Source organism: Perognathus longimembris, chromosome 13, assembly GCF_023159225.1.
Source record: "Perognathus longimembris pacificus isolate PPM17 chromosome 13, ASM2315922v1, whole genome shotgun sequence".
NCBI lineage: Eukaryota > Metazoa > Chordata > Mammalia > Rodentia > Heteromyidae > Perognathus > Perognathus longimembris.
Window position 1 is genome coordinate 37,564,219 of NC_063173.1, and position 20,844 is coordinate 37,585,062.

The following is a 20,844-nucleotide window of genomic DNA, read 5'->3' on the forward strand; positions in this document are numbered from 1 at the left end:
GCTAGAGGCTAGTGCTCTACCACTTAAGCCACAGCTCCACTTCCAGTTTTTCAGTGATTAATTGGAGTTAAGAGTTTCATGGACTTTCCTGCTCAGGCTGGCTTCAAACTATAATCCTCAGATCTCCCCTGAGTAGCTAGGATTACAAGCATGAGCTACCAGCATCCAGCTAGGTGTTAATTTTTTTCTTGTGGTAGTACCAGAGTTTGAGCTCAGTGCCTTGTACTTGCCAAGCAGGTGCTCTTCTACTTGAACCATACTTCCAGTCCCTTTTACTTTTGTTACTCTTCAAATAGGGTCTTACATTTACGCCTAAGCTGGAGTGGACTGTGAGCCTCTGTTTTATGTCCCCCCACCCTCTCATAGCTAGGATCGAGAGAGGCATAATGGCACCCAGTTTTCTTTTTTAATTGGTTGAGATATTGCCTCACAGAATTTTTTGTTCAACTGACCTTAAACTATAGTCCTCCTAATCTTGCTGCCTATGTAGTAGGAAGCTCAACAGACATGAGCCACCATTCCCAATTGTTCTCTGTAGATTTCTTTTGTGTGCTGTCCTGAGGCTTGAACTCTGAGCCTAGGTGCTGTCCTTGAGCATCTTTTTACTCAAGGCTAGCACCCACACACAGGCTAGTCACACACAGCTCTGCTTCCAGCTTCTTGGTAGTTTATTGGAGATGAAAGTCTCATGTACTCTCTTGCCTGGGCTGACTTTGTACCATGATCCTTAGATCTCTGGCTCCTGAGAAGCTAGGATTATAGATGTGAGCTACGGGTACCAGCTGTTCTCTCTAGCCACACACTTGTAGGATGCATTGTTGGAGTGGGGCTTAATGTGGGGAGCCTGGGAGAGGGCTGAAGTTACTCCTGAAGACAGCTAATGAGCTCATAGCTGGTGGTGGCAGTTGATGTCTTAATGGACAGAATTTCCATTTACATTTTTTGTTGTTGTTGTTGGTCATGGGGCTTAGATTCAAGGGCTGAGTGCTGTCCCTGAGATCTTTTGTTCAAGGCTAGCGCTCTATCACTTTGAGCCACAGTGCCATTTCCAGTTTTTGAGTGGTTAATTGGAGTCTCATGGGGACTTTTTCTGCCCAGGCTGGCTTTGAACTGCATTTCTCAGATCTCAGCCTCCTGAGTAGTTAGGATTACAGGCTGAGCAACTGACACCTGGCTTTTCTTTACATGTTTTATTTCACATTACTATGTTTTGAGACTTGACCCAAAGTGGCAAGCCAGACCACTACGAAATGGGGAAAAATAGTGCTTGACAATGCTAGGGTGGCCTTTTCTTATTCCCATACTGTGCAGTTGGAGAAGTTGGGTCAGTTGCTCATGTGGATAAGGAGTTATTTTGCTTTGTCCTTGGGGCCCAGTAAGGAGGGATGGGATAGGGCCTGGAGTAAAGGCTAGATTCAAGTTAGAGTCTGAGTCTGGCCTCACGGTGTCCATTTCCCAGCCTGTGGATCTTCACACATAAACGGGTAGAGTTGCTCAAGAAGTACAAGTGAACACAGAACTGGGAGGATAGGACAGAGACTCCAGCCAGGAGATGCTCTTGGCTCACTGGTACCTTTGTTCTTGGGATAGAGATGGAATCTGATGTCTCCAGGCAACCAGCATCTGAAGTATAGCAGGGTTTTGTTTATGGCTGCAGGATCAGTCCTGGAAATGTTACCTTAGACTATTGGAAATGATGTTGAGAGTTAGAGTCAGTCTAGAAAGAGAAAGTTATTGATAGGACAACAGGATTGGATTAATAGGCATATTGGTATGACTTGGTACAAAATCACTATTTAAGTTGCCCTCTTTGACTTGGATTTTATTTTGCCTTGTAAAATTACAAATGTTAGAGTACATAAGATTTAAAGCCAATGATCAAGTCAATGGAAAAAAATTACTTATAGAAGTTTGAATAATGAGAATATTTTCATAATTAGATGTTACCATTAATGCAGTTAATATAAATCATGAAGTGAATCATAAAGCATTTAGCTGAATGAAATTTCAAAACATTTATCATCCTGCAGAAGTTAATATGTAGCATTAGTTTATCTTGGATTCCATTCCCTCTGGTCTGGTTGGGCCAGCATTTCCAGGCACGATTTTGTTTGTGTGATACTTTGTTTATATCTAGCAAGTGTCAGCAGTGTGTATCTGGTAGATTCTCAATGCTACAAGGCAGGTACTTTTTTTGAAGAATCTCTCCGCAGTTGGTTTTGTAGAAATGAGCTGCTTTTTAAGGAGCAAATAAATGTTTCATTCTTCCCCTGAAGTGGGGGATGAGAGGGATAGAATTAATTCAGGGTTCCAGCATAGATTCTTGCAAATCTATGTTATAATTTAATACTTCCTTTGGAACAGGACTACCTTGTCATTTTGGGGCTAAGAGGTATTGTGGTGACATGTACAGTTTATGGTTGCCCATCTGCATTAAAGATGTTCAATTAGGAAGAAATCAGAAATGAGGAGAGCCTTTTTTTGCTTGAGGAGGCTAGCCTGGGTTTCATAGTAACCGTGTACTTTAAAGTTCAGAATAACACTGATGAGCCACCTCCTATTTCGTATGTACCTCACAGCCAATGCCTGTGCATTAATTGCTCCAGGGTCGCCTTTTTTCCTATCCTGACACTCACCGCCACCGCCTGGGACCCAACTATCTTCAGATCCCTGTGAACTGCCCCTACCGCGCTCGCGTGGCCAACTACCAGCGTGATGGCCCCATGTGCATAAACGACAATCAGGGTAGGCACAGAGGGTGTGGGGGAGTGGGGTACTCGGCCACTGGTTTACAGAATGGTCCCATGGAGCCACCTGTGTGGGGCAGTGCTCTACCGGGGCTGCAGGTGAGAAGCCAAGGGTGTTTTTCTCAGTTTAAACTGCCCAGGAACTCCTCCTCTTTGCATCTATTGTAGGTAGTCATAGAGAGTTCCCATCTCAGCTTCTGTGAGCTGTCCGATCCATAGTTAAAGGCAGGCAGAAAGACCTTGCATATTAGCTGGAGTAGTGGGTCCAACTTAGGAACTTAAAGCACTTTTCAATCAGCAGGACGTAGTCCCTTGGCAAGCTCAAGGCCAAGGCCAAGGGCTCACATCTTCTGTTTCTTTTGGCTTTGCTGTTGAGGCCAGGGAAAAGCAGGTCCAGCTGAAATTGGGAAGGAATAGAAGGAGCTGGTGGGAGGGGAGAAGGGAGTCAGAGCTGAACATAATTGTACTTACATTAATCAGCTGGCGAGATGAAACTCCTGCATTTTGATTTTCTTTTACAATTCATTTGTCAAATTTATGAGTTTTTTCTTTTAGTTTAGTTGCTTTTTGGATGCCCTGTAAAAATATAGCTCTGGATTAGATTTCTTATTCTAAGCAGCTTAGCAGAATGCTTGATTAATGATTTTTTTATTTATCTTTTAAAAATACAACTTTGTTATTATTAAGAAGTTGTACAGAGGGGTTACAATTCCAAAACTGATTTTTCTATGGTAAAAATAATACTTATGTCTTGAATGGAATCTGAAAAACAGATGAGAAGAGAGAAGCAACTCCCCCTTATGGTCCTAATATCCAAAGCTACAACTTATATTTTGTTCTATTTCTTGCCATTCTTTTCTGTGAATATTTTAATATTTTTACTACTATTTTGTCTATATAATTTTGTGCTTTGCTTTTGTTGCCATAACTACTTAAGCTCATTTAATATATTTAACAAGTTTATGTGGCCTCACTCTCTTTCTCTCTCTGTCTCTGTCTCTGTCTCTCTCTTCCTTTTTCTGTGCTGGTACCTGGGCTTCAGCTTTTTCACTCAGTGTTATCTCTCACTTGAGCTACAGCTTCACTTCCAGCTTTTTGCTGGTTAAATGGAGATAAAATCTGTGGACTTTAGTGCCCAGGTTGTTTCTAACCAAGATCCTCAGCTCTCAGCTTCCTGGGTAGCTAGGATTACAGGTCTGAGCTACTGGTACCTGGCTTATGTGATTTCTAAACTCATTATATTAGGTGTGTGCAGTGTTTCTGCACTTTTAGATTTATAAAGGCATGAATTACGTTATTGTGTGTTTTATTGTATTATATTATTGTCTGAAGTAGTTGGTATTCACTGTCTTCAGCTGTTTCTTTCTTATTTTTATTCATATCCCCTGGGCCTGTTATTATTGGGGTTCATGTCTATTTTGAGCTTTGTTAATGAGTAATTACCTTATATTTACCATTAAAGTGACAGACTGAAGAACAGTCTAGTTAAGGATGCATTTTGACATACTGCACCTACTAGAACTATTAGAACCTATTAGAACTAGAGCACTTGGGCTGTGCTCCTCCAGCTCAATGAAAGAGTATAATTGTTCCTAGTAGTCAGTGCCTTTATTTGGAAATTCAATTTTAAAATTACTCAGATAGCTACATACCAAAGAGCAAATTCCTAGAGTAGAAAACACTTCTTATGTAGACGTGGTCTGGGGTCTTGCTGCCCCACCTGCTGCCTGCCACGCCCCCTGCTGGTGTGCTGGATAGCATCTCCTGATTGTCTGCTGTGGGCAGTCTGTTCTGCAGGGAGCCAGGTTGCATGCAAACCACAGGCTGGTGTTTGCAAACCACTCTGTGTGTCGAGGCCACACTTGTATGGGCCAAAGCAGAGTATAGTTTTTAAAGAGAGAGCCTCATGATTTATTCCAGAAGTCATGAAAATATTTGGGTTATATGTCACTATTTCTATAAGTCTATATAAATGAGTGCTGACATGTTACAAATAAATATATATTAAATATAATCTCAACAATATATATTAAAAAAATTCCTTTTACCAGTGTGTAGGGGAATGTGAAGTTAGAATTTACTAGAGTTGTCATAGACAGTGAATGATTGATACCCAGGGAATCTTAAGGACATGTAATGAGTCTTGAGGTGAAGAGAGAAACCCCGAATTTCTGTCCCCCACCTGTACTATTTCCAGGTGAGCTGAAAGCAGTCAGTGAGTATCTCAGAGCTTGAGATTTGGTCTGTAATGGAAGGATGGAGCCCAAATGCTCCAGTTACCACCAACAGTTCTATAACTCAGTATTGGAATGGAACCCATTTAAATGAGTCTCTCAGATTTGAAGTATATGTTTGGATCTGATCCAAATGGCAGTAGAGCAAACCTTTCTAAAAATTATTATTTTTAATTATATTTAAGTAGCTGTGCAAAGGAGTTATCATTCAACAAATCAGTTTATTAACATAATTAATCTTGATCGATGTCACCTCTTTCATCTTTCTTCTCCATCTCAATTCAGCCCTTCCCCTCAGATTTCTTAATTTTGTAGAATATGCATTGAATATTATGTCTTCATTTTCCTTTTCCCTTCCTCTCTTCATTCAGAGTAGGCAAATAAAGATGAAACCTTTCAAAACTGTTGTGAGTGTTGATGGCTCACACCTGTAATCCTAGCTACTCAAGAGGCTGAGATCTGAGGACTGCGATTTGAAGCCAGCTTAGGCAGACAATTAATCAGCAAAAAGTTGGAAATAGAGATGTGGCTAAAGTGTTAGAGTGCCAGCCTTGAGCAAAATATCTAAGGGACAGGGCCCAGACCCCAAGTGCAAGCTTCATTACCTGCACAAACAAACAAACAAGTCCTCTTCACCCCTCAGTAGGCATCAGGTGATTTGGTGGCTGAGAACCTGGGATGTGATGTGAGGCTTTTGAGAGGTCCTTGTGCGGCCACCGAGTGAGGCAGCCCATGCAAGCGCTCAAAGATGGCAGCCTTCCCTGTGACTAGAAAGTGAAAACCTAGAAAGTGAAACCTAGAAAGTGAAAATGTACAAATGTATGGCCTGTGTATTGCTGTGTATGTGTGTAGGCGCACTTGATTATCCCCTTGAATTTGCTTCTCTCCACATTGATAATTTGTTCCTTTTTCATCTTCCTAAGTGAATCTGGTTTTCTTTGAAGGTGGTGCTCCAAACTACTACCCCAACAGCTTCAGTGCTCCTCAGGAGCAGCGATCGGCCCTGGAGCACAACACCCAGTGCTCTATGGATGTGAAACGCTTCAACAGTGCCAATGAAGATAATGTCACTCAGGTAATGGCTTCCTGGACTGCGGTGGTGGTGATTGCTTCATAATTCTTTTTGTCAATGCCTGTTCTCCTTCCTTTCCTTTAAACTGTCTTTGGAAAGACCTACCTTCATTAGTAAATCAAGACCTTTACTGGATGAAGTCAAAGAATTGTGTTATCCCATTCTTTCCTTTTAAGATGTAGATCCAGGTGCCACTGGCTCATGCCTGTATCCTAGCAACTCAAGAGGTTGAAATTTGAAGATGGCGGTTCAAAGCCAGCCCAGACAGGAAAGTCTATGTGGTAGTCTTATCTCCAGTTAACAAAAACAAAATAAAAAATAACCCCAACCAACCAAACAAAAACTGGAAGTGTAGCTTTGGCTCAAGTGGTAGAACATTATCAACTTTGAATGAAAAACATAAGGGACAGTGCCCATGCCCTGCATTCAAGTCCCACTACTGGCACAATGGAGACTCCTTTGAGTTCTTCTAAAAAAGTCACGGAGGCTCCTCTGAGTTCCTCTAACTTTTATTGAAAGGATGCTGTTGGGGTTGTTGGGGAATGTGACCTGAGAAATGAGAAAGTGCCAAGTAACTACAAGTGCATCTAAGCATCTGTGCAAAGTAGGCCAGATCCCAGGATATCGGTGGAGACCCCAACTAGCCATTGAGATTGGGGATGTAGTTCAGCGGTAGATCACTTGTCTGGCATGTAGGACTTGGGTTCAATCGCTGAACTGTCAAATCCTAAACTAAAGAAAACAGCATAGCTGTAGGAGCCTCAGCAGTGAGAGTATGGTGGTCCCACCTTAGCTCTTGCTGCAGGTGACTTGGCTGCATTTCATCTGTCTGATTCTGCTTCCCATGGCTCAATCCACCATTTCCACCAGGACTTCACATTGTTCTACCCTCTGCCTGCCTTCTGTCAGACCATGCCCATGGCCCAACTCCTTTAGGGCTTCTTTCCTCAACTATCCATTTTAGTCACCTTTCTCTCTTAGTTTTTCTCAGATGTGAGAGAATCAGACTGACCTTGCTGATCCTTGCAGGTTGCAGGCTGGCCTTTGGTCTGCCTATAGTTAACCCAGGTCAATTGCTTATTCCAAACACCATGAGCATTGATATGTCCTGTGTAACTTATACCACCTACAACAGCAGAAAAAAGTTAAAAATATAGCCACACATAGAAGTGGGGAGTGTTTAGCCTCAAGCCACATACATTCCAAGCAATCATAGGATCTAATACAGCCAAGACAACTACAGGTGGGTGCTTTTTTCATAGCAGTGTGAGCATCCATACCAGTTACATCATATACCAATGGCCTTAGAAGAAAAAGGTTTCCCAGCTCTGCGAGTTCTGTGTGGTAGTCTAAGGTAATTTAATATTTATACTAGATTAGAACTAACTTCCAGTGTCTCAACTGAGTGGGGATCTCATGTGAGTATACTTAAATACATGAATTAATTTGCATAGGGATGTCTTTGGAAGACGTGTGTGTGTGTGTATGTGTGTGTGTGTGTGTGTGTGTGTGTGTGTATTTTATTGTAGGATATAAGCCATAATTTGATGAATTTAAAATAGATCCTACAGGCCCTTTATAGCAACTACATTGGTTTTAGTGATGCGGGTGTCATTGTGGATTATAGCAGTGTCCTTGTCTCCCACAGAATTTTTCTGGGAAGTCAGTTTAGGCACTAAATCAGCCCATGTAACTCCTATAACCTTAATAGATACTGAGGTTATACTTCCACATTAAAAGTTACTATAGGATCCTTATTTTGTTGAGGTTTTCTTACCACTACATAGGACTCCTATTCATGACCCTGTTATGGGTTCATAACATAATTGTGTATTATAAAAGCCAATGAAAAATACATAAGAAGGTTCAGATTTATTTCCTTAGTGATGATTTACTTGGACTTCTACATCTGCCCGTGGAAGACTCGCTCAGTACATACCTGTCCTGTCATGGAAAACACTGGAAATCAAGATAAAACACAGAAAACATTTGGTGGTTGAGGTCTTCAGATGTCAGGGAAAATAAGGATGTAAGGGACTAAAGAGGCTCAAAAAAGAAATCACACAGGGGCTGGGGATATAGCCTAGTGGCAAGAGCGCTTGCCTCATATACATGAAGCCCTGGGTTCTATTCCCCAGCACCACATATACAGAAAATGGCCAGAAGTGGCGCTGTGACTCAAGTGACAGAGTGCTAGCCTTGAGCAAAAAGAAGCCAGGGACAGTGCTCAGGCCCTGAGTCCAAGGCCCAGGACTGGCAAAAAAAAAAAGAAAAAAGAAATCACACACACACACACACACACACACACACACACACACACACACACGGCGAGCCAAGCTTGACACTGGCTGCTCTGTCAGATACATTTATGTTTGTGCAAGCATTTTTCTAGAAGCTGAGCAGAGTTTCTAGCCATTTCATGAGCTGGAAGGACCAACTTGGAGATGGGCCTCTAGTTACCTCCCTTGTCTCAGTGGAATTTTTGCGTCTCGCTGATGGGCTACAAATCAGGGTTTCCATAGCTCTTCCTCAGGTTTGGTTTGATGAATTTATTTGAGTGGTTGGCAGAAGTCAGGGAATCATGCTCACCATGGTACAAAGGATGCAAGTGAATCACTGCTTAGGACAAGGTTTGGAAGCAGTGGAGCAGAGCTCCTGGGCCTTCTCTGGAAAGACTGTACTTCAGGAACCTCCCTGGGTTTGGCTGTTTGAAAGATCTGTAAACCTTCTTTTGCTTTTTTAATTGAGACTTTATTGTGTATGTGATGCAAACAGACTGGGTGGAGAAACCCAAAGCAGCCTGTCTGTTCAGAATTCTTGCTAGCCAGCCTTGCTGTGGGGCATCCTTCCCTGCAGGGTGTGGGCAGGACCCCTCTGGAAGGAGGAGGGGTACCTATTCTTCCCCAAGGAGAGAACCCAGAATTTCTTTATGGCCAACAAAAGACAGAAAATGTGATAAAGATTAGAGTTCCCATTACCTGTGTGGAAGAAGAGAAATTCTAGTTTTGGTAGCCTGTTTTGGGGAGGGTGTTTTAAGTAGGGTGTGGATGAAACAAAGAAACAAAAATATATGTATGTCATAATTCCATAAGTGATCTCTCTCCATGTTAACTATCTGCCACAAGCAAACACAACTCATCTTTGGTAGAAAATAGAACCTAAGATGACATCTAACTTTCTTCATATGTAAATTTACAGCATTCAGTAATAAGTTATCCGATATTCCAGACACAGAAGGCCTGTGACTGAAAATCAAGTTGAGGTAAACAAACAAAATCATTAAACTAATGATAGAAACAAACCTACTGGAGATGCACATAATGGAATTGTCCAATTTGGGTTTCACAATAACTGTGACCTACATATTCAGGGAAATAGCTTGCAGGGAAGGGGTGTGTGTGTGTGTGTGTGTGTGTGTGTGTGTGTGTGTTTAACTGTGTGGCTCACACTGCATAGCAAGTGTGAGGCCCTGAGTTCAAACCCCAAGAATGACAAACAAAAGGAAAAAGAAAGAAAACAGATGACAGCAAGGAGAATTTAATAAAGCTAACTTTATAAAAATTAAACAGACATACTGAGCTACAAAGTGCAATAACTAAAGTTAAGACTTTAGGAGATAAATTGAAAAGGAGATAAACACTGCTAAAGAGAAGATTAATGAACTTGAGGTAGAGCCATAAATATTAAGAGTAGATCCTGAAAAAATCTAAACATAAAAAGAATCCTAGATACACCATTAGAGATTGAAAAGGAAGGTCACAGACTGGAAAAATATTCTTCATGGTTCCTCAAACAAATGATTGATTCATATACAGAAGATATGCAAACAAATTAAAACAGGTTGTTCACCAAAGGAGATAGATAACCAAATTGCTGAAAAACCATGGAAAGGTGGTTACCCTCATTAGGTACCAGGAATATGCAAAATAATTCCACAAAGAAACACTACTTCACACACTCGAATGGCTAGAATATAAGGAGATTTAGTCAGACCAAATATTTTACAGAACCACACACTGCTGTTTTAGGAAACTGTTGAGCAGGATCTATTACAGGTGAGCATATGCATGCCTTTTGATCTAGTAAGATTACTCCTAAATTATTATAGAAATGGTACAATTACCATCAGAAGGCATTACAAGACTGTCCCAATTACCCAATGTTCATTAACAAACGTATAGCTAGATATTACTGTGTTCTTACAATGTGTAGCAGTGGAAATTAGTACACCGTTGCACTAAAGCAATTTTATGGCTGAATCTTACAAATGTGACAGCAGGCAAAAAGGCCAGACAAAATAATATCGACTGAATGGCAGCCAAAATACGTATATGGTATTAGAAGTCCAAAACATTTTCTGTGGGGGAGAAAGAGTGGACACAGTGACTGCGTGGGGCCCTGGTACAAGGAGCTTCTGAGGTGAAGGTGTTGTTTCCTATTGACTGAGTGGTTTAAACATGATTGTGTCTACTGAGGCATCATGTTTTGAGTACTTACTGTTTATCTTTGTACTGCTATTTCATTGAAAGCTTGTTAATTTGTTATAAAGACCATATGTCATAGTTTGTTTACAAAGGCGGGGATGCAGTTCAGGGGTAGAGTGTGAACCTAGCATGCACAAGGCCCTGGTTTAAATTCCCAACACCACAGGAAAAGTAAGGGGTGCAAGGGGACACCTTGTTCACAAAGTTCCTGGAAATTGGTGGCTGGTTCTCATGACAAGCAGGCCACAGTACACCCCTGGAGATGTAACAAGTCCCTTTTAGTCCAGGATGGAAGACAGGTGACACAGATGCCTTTTTTTATTCCCTACATCAACATGCTCATTCGGTATTTTGAAAAAGAAGACAATGCAGTGCAGATAAAAACTATATTACCTCCAAGTCCCAGCAAAAAAATGGAGTCACAGTTCCATTGGGGGTGATAAGAACTGTTTTGTCCCTTACAGCAATTTTATGCCCCAGGAAGTTTAAGAGTTAAATCTTTGGGTCCTCGTGTTACAGCACTGGACTCTCTCTTTCGCTTTCTCTCTCTCTCTCTCTTTCTCTGTTTCTGTCTCTGTCTCTGCCTCTGTCTGTCTGTCTCTATTTCTCTCCCTGTTTTAACTCAGAGCCTCAGCATTTTTCCTTAGCTCTTTTGCTCAAGACTGGTACTTTATCACTTCAGCCACAGCTCTACTTCTGGCTTTTTAGTGGTTAATTGGAGATAAAGAGTCTCACAGACTTTCTTGTCCTAGCTGGCTTCATGAACTTGAGCTCTCAGCCTCCTGAGTAGCTAGGATTATATGCATATGCTGCTAGTCCCTTGATATAAAGGTGAGGACCAGGAAGGGCAGCCCAGTGGAGAGACTAGTCTGAAAATTCAGCTTGGAAGTGAGTGTGAGGGAAGCCATCAATCCTGAGAATCTGCATTCTTCTTCCACCTAGAAGCCCTGACCCAAGATACACATGAAGCAGTGGACCTTTCTAGGCCTTGGTAGAGATGATGAGATGATCACATGAAGGTGTCAACACAAATAGGGCACATCTTGTATCCCAAGTGAGAAAATTCCTTTGAAGTCATATCACAGGGACACATTACAATATGTACAATGAAATCCAATGCTCTGAGATAAGAAGGATGCATTGTACACATGAAAATCTTAAAGTGGCTTTAAAATAAGCATGTATAGGGCTGGGAATGTGGCCTAGTGGTAGAGTGCTTGCCTAGCATACGTGAAGCCCTGGGTTCAATTCCTCAGGAAAAGCCCGAAGTGGCACTGTGGCCCAAGTCGTACAGTGCTAGCCTTGAGCAAAAACAAGCAGGGGCAGTGCTCAGGCCCCGAGTTCAAGCCCCAGGACTGGCAAAAAATAAACCAAAAGAACAAAGTAAGCAGGTATACAAACTCAAGGAGGACAAAGAATGAGTACTATGTGTAAGACAAAAATAGGATATGAGAAAAACAAAAATCAGGTACATTTGGAACAAAACCAAGTAAACATTTTTAGAAAGAAAAAAAGTAGTCTTTGGATGAAAATTCAACAGATATATTCAGTGGTTGCTTAATGTTAAGTACAGCTGAAGAGAGAATTAGTGAGTTGCAGCTAGATGTGAGGAAGTTTCCAAGGTTACTATTCAAGTCTGATTTAAAGAAAAAAACTTTGCTATCAGATTTAAACTTTGCTGCAAATTAAAAAAAAGATAATTGCAGCCTGGTAACTTAGAAAGAAGATGCTTATTGCAATTCTTTTGGATTTATCATGGGGATAATAAGATATTATTGGACCTTGGACATTAATACAATAGTAAATAGAAGAGAACCTGGTATATTATAGGCAGGTAACTCCGTAAACATTTTGGAAATGAATAACTGAAACGTTAGGGTAAGATCATTTCTACAACTCAGGAACAGTTGGTTTATGAATTGAGCAGAGGCCACTAGGGTTAATATACTTGGCAGCTAGCCCTATTGTTATTTATTGGTATTCATTTTGGAGACAATCCCAATAATCTAAGCAAAATATCACTATTAATATCTGTCTTGCTCAACAAATCTTGGCTTCTGAATAATTAAAGATTTAAATTCATGCAAAAGAATTAATTTTTTTTAAAAAAATTCCCTATTTCTGGGTGAATTCATCAAAGGTTGAATATGCAGAATTTACACCTAAAGGCAGTTTGCTTGTTCTGGACTTGTCGCTATTAAGAATGTAGTAAGGTATTTAATTGTGTTTATAAGAAAGTTATAAATGGGGGAGAGGGAAAGGAGGATCAGGGAGGGGGGGAAATGAGGGAGGAGGTAACAAATTGTACTAAGACAGAAAATAAATGTGTGTTCCAAGAAAAAAAAAAGAAATTTATAAACACTGACTGCAAAGAATGTCATTTAAAAGAAGTTAGGAGCTATTTCAAAAAGTGAATGCAAAACAAAAAGTGAAATACTAAACACAAGTTTAAATTCTTACATTAATCAAACAATCACTTGTACATCTCAAAAGTAACATTTGGGGTCAGTTTTGCTCTGTGATGAGTGGGTTGTTTGGTTCTTCACCAAATATATGCATATTGCCAAACAGGTGCGGGCCTTCTATATGAAGGTGCTGAGTGAGGAAGAGAGGAAGCGCCTGTGTGAGAACATTGCTGGCCATCTGAAAGATGCACAACTTTTCATCCAGAAGAAAGCAGTGAGTTATGTCTTTGTGTACTGAAGGGTGACACCTGCTGGCACAAGAGAATAATGCAGAACTATCTTGTAAGGGAGAAAACTTACAAAATGTCTTATTTTACGGGAGCTAAAAGGACTTGCCCTCCCCTCTCCCCCCTCTCCTCCCCTCTCCTCCCCTCCTCTTCCCTTACCTCCCCTCCCTTCTTTGTAAGAATCTCTGCTCAACCTCTGATTGATTTCTCTCCGTGTTTTGTCTGTTATAGCATATTTGCTGATCTTAAACCATTTTCCAACGTGTAATAATTTAGTTGGGTTCAGGGTGGATTTTCTTCTATGTTATCTATTTCTGTGCAGGATAGTAAATGTGTGATATCAAAACGTGGCTCTACTATGGTTGCGCTTAAGGTTTAGATGATAAAAAATAATAATTGGCAATTTGTGACTTGAAGACTGCCTATAGGCTTACTGTTAAGACACCTTGACCCTTGTTCAGACATGATTTTGCCTATTTTCTGGGGGGAGTGAAAGTCTGTGAACAAAGGAATGAGTCTGATAAAATGCAAAAATTAAGCAGAGCTTTATTTTGTGCCAAGCTTTGAAAATGAAACTGACCAGCCAGGGCCTCAGTACAGGGTCGGGAGCTGTAACTGCCCCCCGATCAGTTTTTAAGCTGGGCTTATAAAGGAAAAAAACCACAACGCAGGTGGGCAAGCAGACTACACAATCTTAGTACAGTAAGCGGTGACTTATCCAAACAGTTTGGGGTAGTTTTGACTTTTCTTGAAATCCAAGGTGCTTACAAAGACTGGCCATTTTCTGACAGGAATGCAGTCACTGGAGATAACATTTGAGTAACAAGCTAGTCAGTTGTTTTTAATCGGGTGAGTTCTCAATGAATTTAAGGTGGAGTCAGTCTTATTCTCCTCTACATTAACCCCTTACAGGAGTGCGGGGGGGTGGGGTGTAGAGGAGAACTGAACTGAACTGCTCTAACAAAGGTGAGCTGAACATTTTCCCTAAAGGCCTAGGGTGATTCTGATGGCTTCTAGTGAGTTATGTGAAGCCCTGTGATTCTGCTTTTCTGGGCTGCGATAGGCATACATGTCTAGAAAAGCTAGGAATCCTTTTATATTATGGTGCCTCAGCTTTTCTGTTCAAGGGCATGCAGAAAGGGCTTGCAGGCAGCCTGATGGTGCTCAGTGACATGCACAGAGTAGGTTTTATCTCCTGTTACTAGAAGAATGATTAAAACAGCCTATGAGTGGCAGAACTGGGCTCAGGGCCTTGGCAGTGTTCTCTATGTGCTTCCTGTCTCCTCCTGCCTTTTGCCACCATCAGGGATTCCAGCCCACAGTCAGTGGAGTGGCCCAGCAGGCACCAGTGTCAGCTCTTCACATGTAACTGCAACTCCTCTCACATGTGCTTTCCTTAGTAATACTCTATGAGGCTGATTGGATGTGTTGCTTTTGGCCCATCCCTTCCCCAACAAGCCATTCTCTGATTCTCTGACAATAACTGGGTGTCTTGCAATTAATCACTCAGCTGACAGTAAGCCCTGGAGTTGGTGTCAGAACCCACAGATAGGGGATTCAGTAATCTTTTAAGATTACTCCCACTTTCAATGCCCGATTCCAGCTACCCAAGTGCTGACTCAAATTCAGGGGTCCTCAGGGTCCCCAGATTTGGTAGTGGATTTGAATGACCCACAGAAGTCTGGAATGTAGTTTATTTGAGATTGCCCATTTGTTATACAGACTACAACTCAGGAAATGAGTTGAATGAACAGGATGGAAGAGAGGCGTGTAGGAAGGGCTTCTTATACCAAGAAACGGCCTGATCCTTGCTATGTGGGGCCTTATGGAGGTCTCAATTACATAGACATTGCTGGTCACATCATTGGACATAGCTGCTTCAACCTAGTTTCCAGCTCCTCTGCTCTCCCTGGAAGACCACCGAGGGGACTGGAGGTTTGACCTTCCAGACACATGCTTGCTCCTTCTGGCATCAGCACTCTAGGTCCTCCATGAGTCATCTCAGTAGCACAAGGAAGACAGGGAGTGCTAAGGGTCTCAGGATCATAGGACAAAGACCAAATATTTACTTTTCATACGACAAGCACATAGACACCTTGCTTTTGCTCACTTAGGGAGAGAGATACTGTAGCTCAGGTAAGTTAAGTGACTTACCCAAAGTTGCTGAGCCATTCATGGCAGAATTTTCCTCCAGACTCCTGTCTTACTTCAGAATCTGCTTGATAAATAGCAAGTGGGACGTCCACCCATGGAGTAAACGCAGTGGGACAGAGACACTGGAGCTCACAGGGACTAGGCTATGCTTACTGTGTGCTCTTGTTGTTCCAGGTGAAGAACTTCACTGATGTCCACCCTGACTACGGGGCCCGAATCCAGGCTCTTTTGGACAAGTATAACACTGAGAAGACTAAGGTGAGCCCAGCTTGGCTCAGCTGTGGCTGGAGATGTGTACATGGGAAAGATGTACTTTGGTTTCCATTTAACATTATTCACTTCAAGGACTATTCCTTATAACATAACTTTCTTCCTTCCCTTCCCTTCCCTTCCCTTCCCTTCCCTTCCCTTCCCTTCCCTTCCCTTCCCTTCCCTTCCCTTCCCTTCCCTTCCCTTCCCTCCCCTCCCGTTCCCTCCCCTCCCCTCCCCTCCCCTCCCCTCCCCTCCCCTCCCCTCCCCTCCCCTCCCCTCCCTTCCTTCCCTTTCTTCCTTCTTTTCTTCTTACTGGACTTTCCCTCTCTCCCTTCCTTCCCTTTCTTCCTTCTTTTCTTCTTACTGGACTTGAATTCAGGGCCCAGGTACTATGCCTTAGCTTTTTTCGCTCAAGGATGGTACTCTGCTACTTGAGCCTCATCTCCACTTCCAGATCTTTGGAGGTTAATTGGAGATAAGAATTATAGGGACTTTCCTGCCTGGGCTGGCTATGAATTGAGATCCACAGATATGAGCCTTTTAAGTAGTCAGGATTTTAAGTGTCAGCCACTGATGCTAGCCTAATAGATTTCTTAAACAGCCATTGAGAAATTCATTTGTGATATAAAAAATATTCTCTACAAAATTTTTGCTCTGGACAATGTAAAACTGATTACAGCGAATGAATTTTGAATTGTCCTTATTTTCATTTGTGTTCAAATTAAAGTGAAGGTAAATAATAAGTTGTTACTGCCCATGAGTTCATTAACCTGCTGCTGTATTTTTTTCCTTCTGTTTTTTCTTTACACAGAATGCCATTCATACCTATACGCAGGCGGGGTCTCACTTGGCTGCAAAGGAGAAATCTAACCTGTGAGCTCTGGGCCTCTTCCCTGGCAGAGCTCCACCTTGGGAAAAGCACAATATAGTATTCACACCTTTCATCTGCTCCCCATTGGATGGAAGGTTCTCCAATGCTAAGGCGCACCTATGAAAGCTAATGTCTTTAAAATGATTATCCAGGTTTCTCGAGCAATAATGCATCAATGGCTTTTAATGCTTTTTCTCTAGGGGAAAATAAAGGTTAGAGCTTACGGATCATTTAACTGAAACATGTAGTTACATATGGCAGCTGGTTGAATTATTCATTTAAAATGACTAGTGCCCAGAGACATGATTTTGATTGATTAAAAAAAAATTGTGGCGAAAATCAGTAAGTCTACCTGTTACCTCATGGCCTATTATATAAAAATATGACTATAATTATACAAGAAGAAAAGATAAAAGGTGATCCATTCAAAACTTTTTATTTTTCTAAGGTCCATACAGGCAAAACACACTTGATGTATCTATCAGTCTCTATAGGAATAAAACTTAGACCATCATAGCTCAGTGTTTATTCCTATTTGTACTGATCAGATTTTTTTTCTCACTTGAAATTACATTTATGCTAACACAGCATTGATCTCAATTTGTAATTGCTTACGTTTTTAACTATAAAATAATCTGATGTAAGAAGAGAAGAATGGTGTTTGATTTCTTTTGACTTCATATATAATTTGGAATGTGCAACCAGGTAATTTGATAGTTTGCTAGTTGTTTACACTTAAATGTGAATGGGCTGATGTCATGAGTCACTGTGTTAAGTAGTCTTCCAAACAGCCTTTTGGAACACTTAGGAAATAGCACATACCCTGACTTTGAACACCACTTATGTCTCTTATCTGTTAGCTAAATTACTTCTTAGGAGTTTAAAAATAAACCTTTAGAACCCTCAGTTACTTTCTTCTTACAAAAAGTCCTATTTGCCTTTTGTTCTTGAAAATCACATGGAAGTCTTTCAGGGTGAATTCTGAATACTAAATGAAAACCCATGTTGGTTGAAAAATCCTCTTCCTACCTTCATTTCCAAAATTAGTTTAAATTCACTTATACTCCCAGTATGTGTGAGGCAGAGGCAGGAGAGTCTCAAATTTGAGGCCAGCCAGGACTACATAGCAAGTTCAAGACTAGCCCTAATAACTTAGTGACACTTTGTTTAAAAAACAACTACCAAAAAACAAAAACAAAAAACCCCCAACCACCTAGTCAATGGCTAGGGATGTAGTTCAGTGTAGGGCATTTGCATAGGGCCTTGGGTTCAATACCCAGTACTATGAAACCATAAAGATAAACATAATTTGTGCTAACTCACAAGAACTTCTAGAGATATGGCCTTTTCGAAACCACTAGGCCACTAGCAGATAGATAAAAATTCTTATTCTTTTACCTCCAACTTCTTGACTCTCCTGTCAAACTATCCTACATAAATCCTTCCTGCATATGAGGACTTTATGACTGTTCAGTTTTCAGACACAGGAATTACATTCTTGTACTCAATGGTGAATAACCAATGGTGAATGGATCGTTTTGACTTCTTTTTTTTTTTTTTTGTACTGTGACTTGAACTCAGGGCTTCACAGTCTCATTTGACTGTTTTGCTCAAAGCTGGTGCTCTACCATACCTCTACTTCTAGTTTTTTGCTGGTTAATTGCAAGTAAGAATCTCTAAGATTTGTGTGACTAGGCTGGCTTCAAATCAGGGTCCTTAAATCTCAGCCTCCTGAGTAGCCAGGATTATAGGCATGAGCCACTAGGACTCAGCTAAAATTTGACTTTTGATGTATAAAAATCTATAGTTTGCTTTTCTGAAAGATGTACTCCATCTGGGCTTTTAGAAGCACTATGAAGCGTTACCTAATTAGTTTCAGAGTGAATGTCAGGATTATGGTTAGAATCATTTTAATTTGGGGTTGAGCATGTAGCTTAATGGTTGTAGAGCACTAGTCTAGTTAAGTGTGAGGCATTGAGTTAATCCTTAATACTGAAGAGCAGGCAAAAAAATAGACACATTGATCTCTTCTTTCTGTGACAAAGGGCATTGCTGACTTGTGTTAGAAGAAATGAATGTTTAAGGATGTGTTAATACTTTCTGGGAGAAAAGCCACAGTAGGCTGCTTGAGTCATTTCTTCACCTCTTGGTTCCTGGCTTGTCCACAGGGCAAAAGGCCAAATTCCACCTAAAACTCTCTGATAAGACAAATTGAAGGCTTTTCAACTCCTTTTAGAGCTTTGAAAGATGTGAAAAAGGTTCTTTAAAACTCTGAAGTTATGAAAAACTCAAAACAATAACCTATAAAGACAGAATAAGTTTGCTGGGGAAAGTGTATTGCAAATACTTATTAAAGAGAAGTATCTAACTTGTCTTATTTAACTCTTAGATCAGTTTTGTACATGTCTGTTGTTCTTTTTTTAAATCATTTTTTCAGAATTATTTGCTTAGAATGTAATGCTTTGAACTATCCCTTGTATTTTCAGTCCTTTCACGAACTGTATTATAGAGCTATCTGCTTAACTGCTTTGAGAAGTGTGGAGGGCTGACATGTGGTGGACTCTACTTCCATGTCCTAAATCCTGAAATCTGTGAATGAGATCTTTTTGAAAGTTTGGCAGATGTTATTAAGTTAAGAACCTTAAGAGAAGATTGCCCTGATTCTCCAGGTGCAGAAAGAAATGTCTTAGGAGATCCAATGGGAACAGGAAGAGCAAGCTGTGCTGGTGGCTGCAGAGATTGGAATTTTGCAGCCACAGGCCAAGGAACACCTGCTCCAAAGGCTGGAAGAAGCAAGGGATTGTTTCCCAGAGCCTCTGGGGTAGGAGGGGTTCCGGCAATACCTTGACTTCAGCCCCCATCCCCACCCCACCCCATAGCTTCCAATACTGAGAAAATTACTTTTTCTTTCTTCTTCTCTAATACTAGAGCTTGAACTCACAACCTAGGTGCTGTCCTGTAGCTTTTTCACTTAAGAGTTAACATTCTACCACTTGAGCCACAGCTCCACTTCCAACTTTTTGCTGGTTAACTAGAGACAAGAGTCTCTTGGATTTGTCTGTCCAGGTTGGCTTCGAACTACAATCTTCAGATCTCAGCTTTCTGAGTAGTTAGGATTGTAAGCATGAATCAAAGTCTCTGGCCATTTTTTAAAAAAAATGTAAACCTGATGTCTAACTAGTAAAATTAACTCCCAAGTAAGAAATAAAACACAGCCTCAAAACAACAGGCACATAATTAAACACATGTTATGTGCACCTAACAGAAACACATGTCAGTTACAGCAGCCCATAACTTCTATTTCATGATGGAAACCCTGCTTTATGATATCAAAGGTGTGGGTAGGATAGTTCCATGTACTGCTTACACGATTTAAGGTTCTGAAAGAAAAAAAATCAACCAACTTCCATTTCCTACCTTCTAGGAAATGAATTATCAAAGGCCGTTAATATTTTGCTCAGCCTGTCATGCTGAATTGAACAATACAGAGTCAGTTGAATATGTTAAATATTTTATTCACATTGTTTTACAAACTATATCCACCTGGAAAACACATGAATCCAAAAATAGATTATTTTACAGTAGTTCACATTTTTTTCCTCTTTTTTAAAAAACAAGTCACTTTAGAAGTTCAACTCTAAGCATGGAGGTCTGCAGCCTGGGCTTGTGGCTCAGTACCTCATCACTGGACAATCCCAGCTCTGGGTAAGTCCAAGCCCCAGGGCAAGCCCATCAGGTTATAACATACCAGCAACCGATGAGAAAATATCAGTGCAGACTCTAACCTGTGAATATGTATTGGTGTAATTCACTGTCGCTTTTTTTTCAAAGGAAAGAGGTTTTTAATCTTGAGTATACACACCAGGCAAGAAGACAAAACAAGAGACTCACATTTAATTGGTCATCGCAAAGTATTGGGACATTTCCAGTTCTAGAAAGATCTTCCCCACAGACAGAATCAATGGGTTCTGATTTTTATAGTTTTGATGACTTCAATCAAAGAAATAACAGTGATTTGGAAATGGAGGCAAGTATCTGTTGACTAGCTCTTTGCATGTCCAATGCCATCTAACAGGAGGAGTAGGGAAGGGAACTCTCAGTCATAATTCATTATGGGACTGATTGTAAAGAAGCAATGGGAGTTTGCTAAGTGGTCCAAAAGGTGCTCTTGGTTAAGAAACTTAATATTAACCTATGCTAAATTCAATTTGATCCCAGCTTAATGGCCTAGCTTTTTTATTAAGAAACTCTTCTATGGAATTTAACTGTGATGATTAAAAATCTAAAGCACACATGTCTTACATCTTATCTTCTTTTACTATAAACTACTAACTAATC

The 20,844-nt window shown here is 40.8% G+C and overlaps 1 protein-coding gene across 1 annotated transcript in view; it reads left to right on the forward strand.

Moving 5' to 3' along the window:
* Nucleotides 1–17,412, forward strand: part of Cat (catalase) — a 39,528-nt gene extending 22,116 nt beyond the window's left edge. Inside the window, exons 9-13 of the mRNA XM_048361088.1 lie at nt 2,607–2,745; nt 5,926–6,056; nt 13,109–13,216; nt 15,558–15,641; nt 16,447–17,412. Coding sequence (XP_048217045.1) covers nt 2,607–2,745; nt 5,926–6,056; nt 13,109–13,216; nt 15,558–15,641; nt 16,447–16,512 — 528 coding nt within the window. The 3' untranslated portion in view covers nt 16,513–17,412. The remainder of the gene's footprint in view (nt 1–2,606; nt 2,746–5,925; nt 6,057–13,108; nt 13,217–15,557; nt 15,642–16,446) is intronic.
* The last annotated feature ends 3,432 nt before the right edge of the window (nt 17,413–20,844 follow it).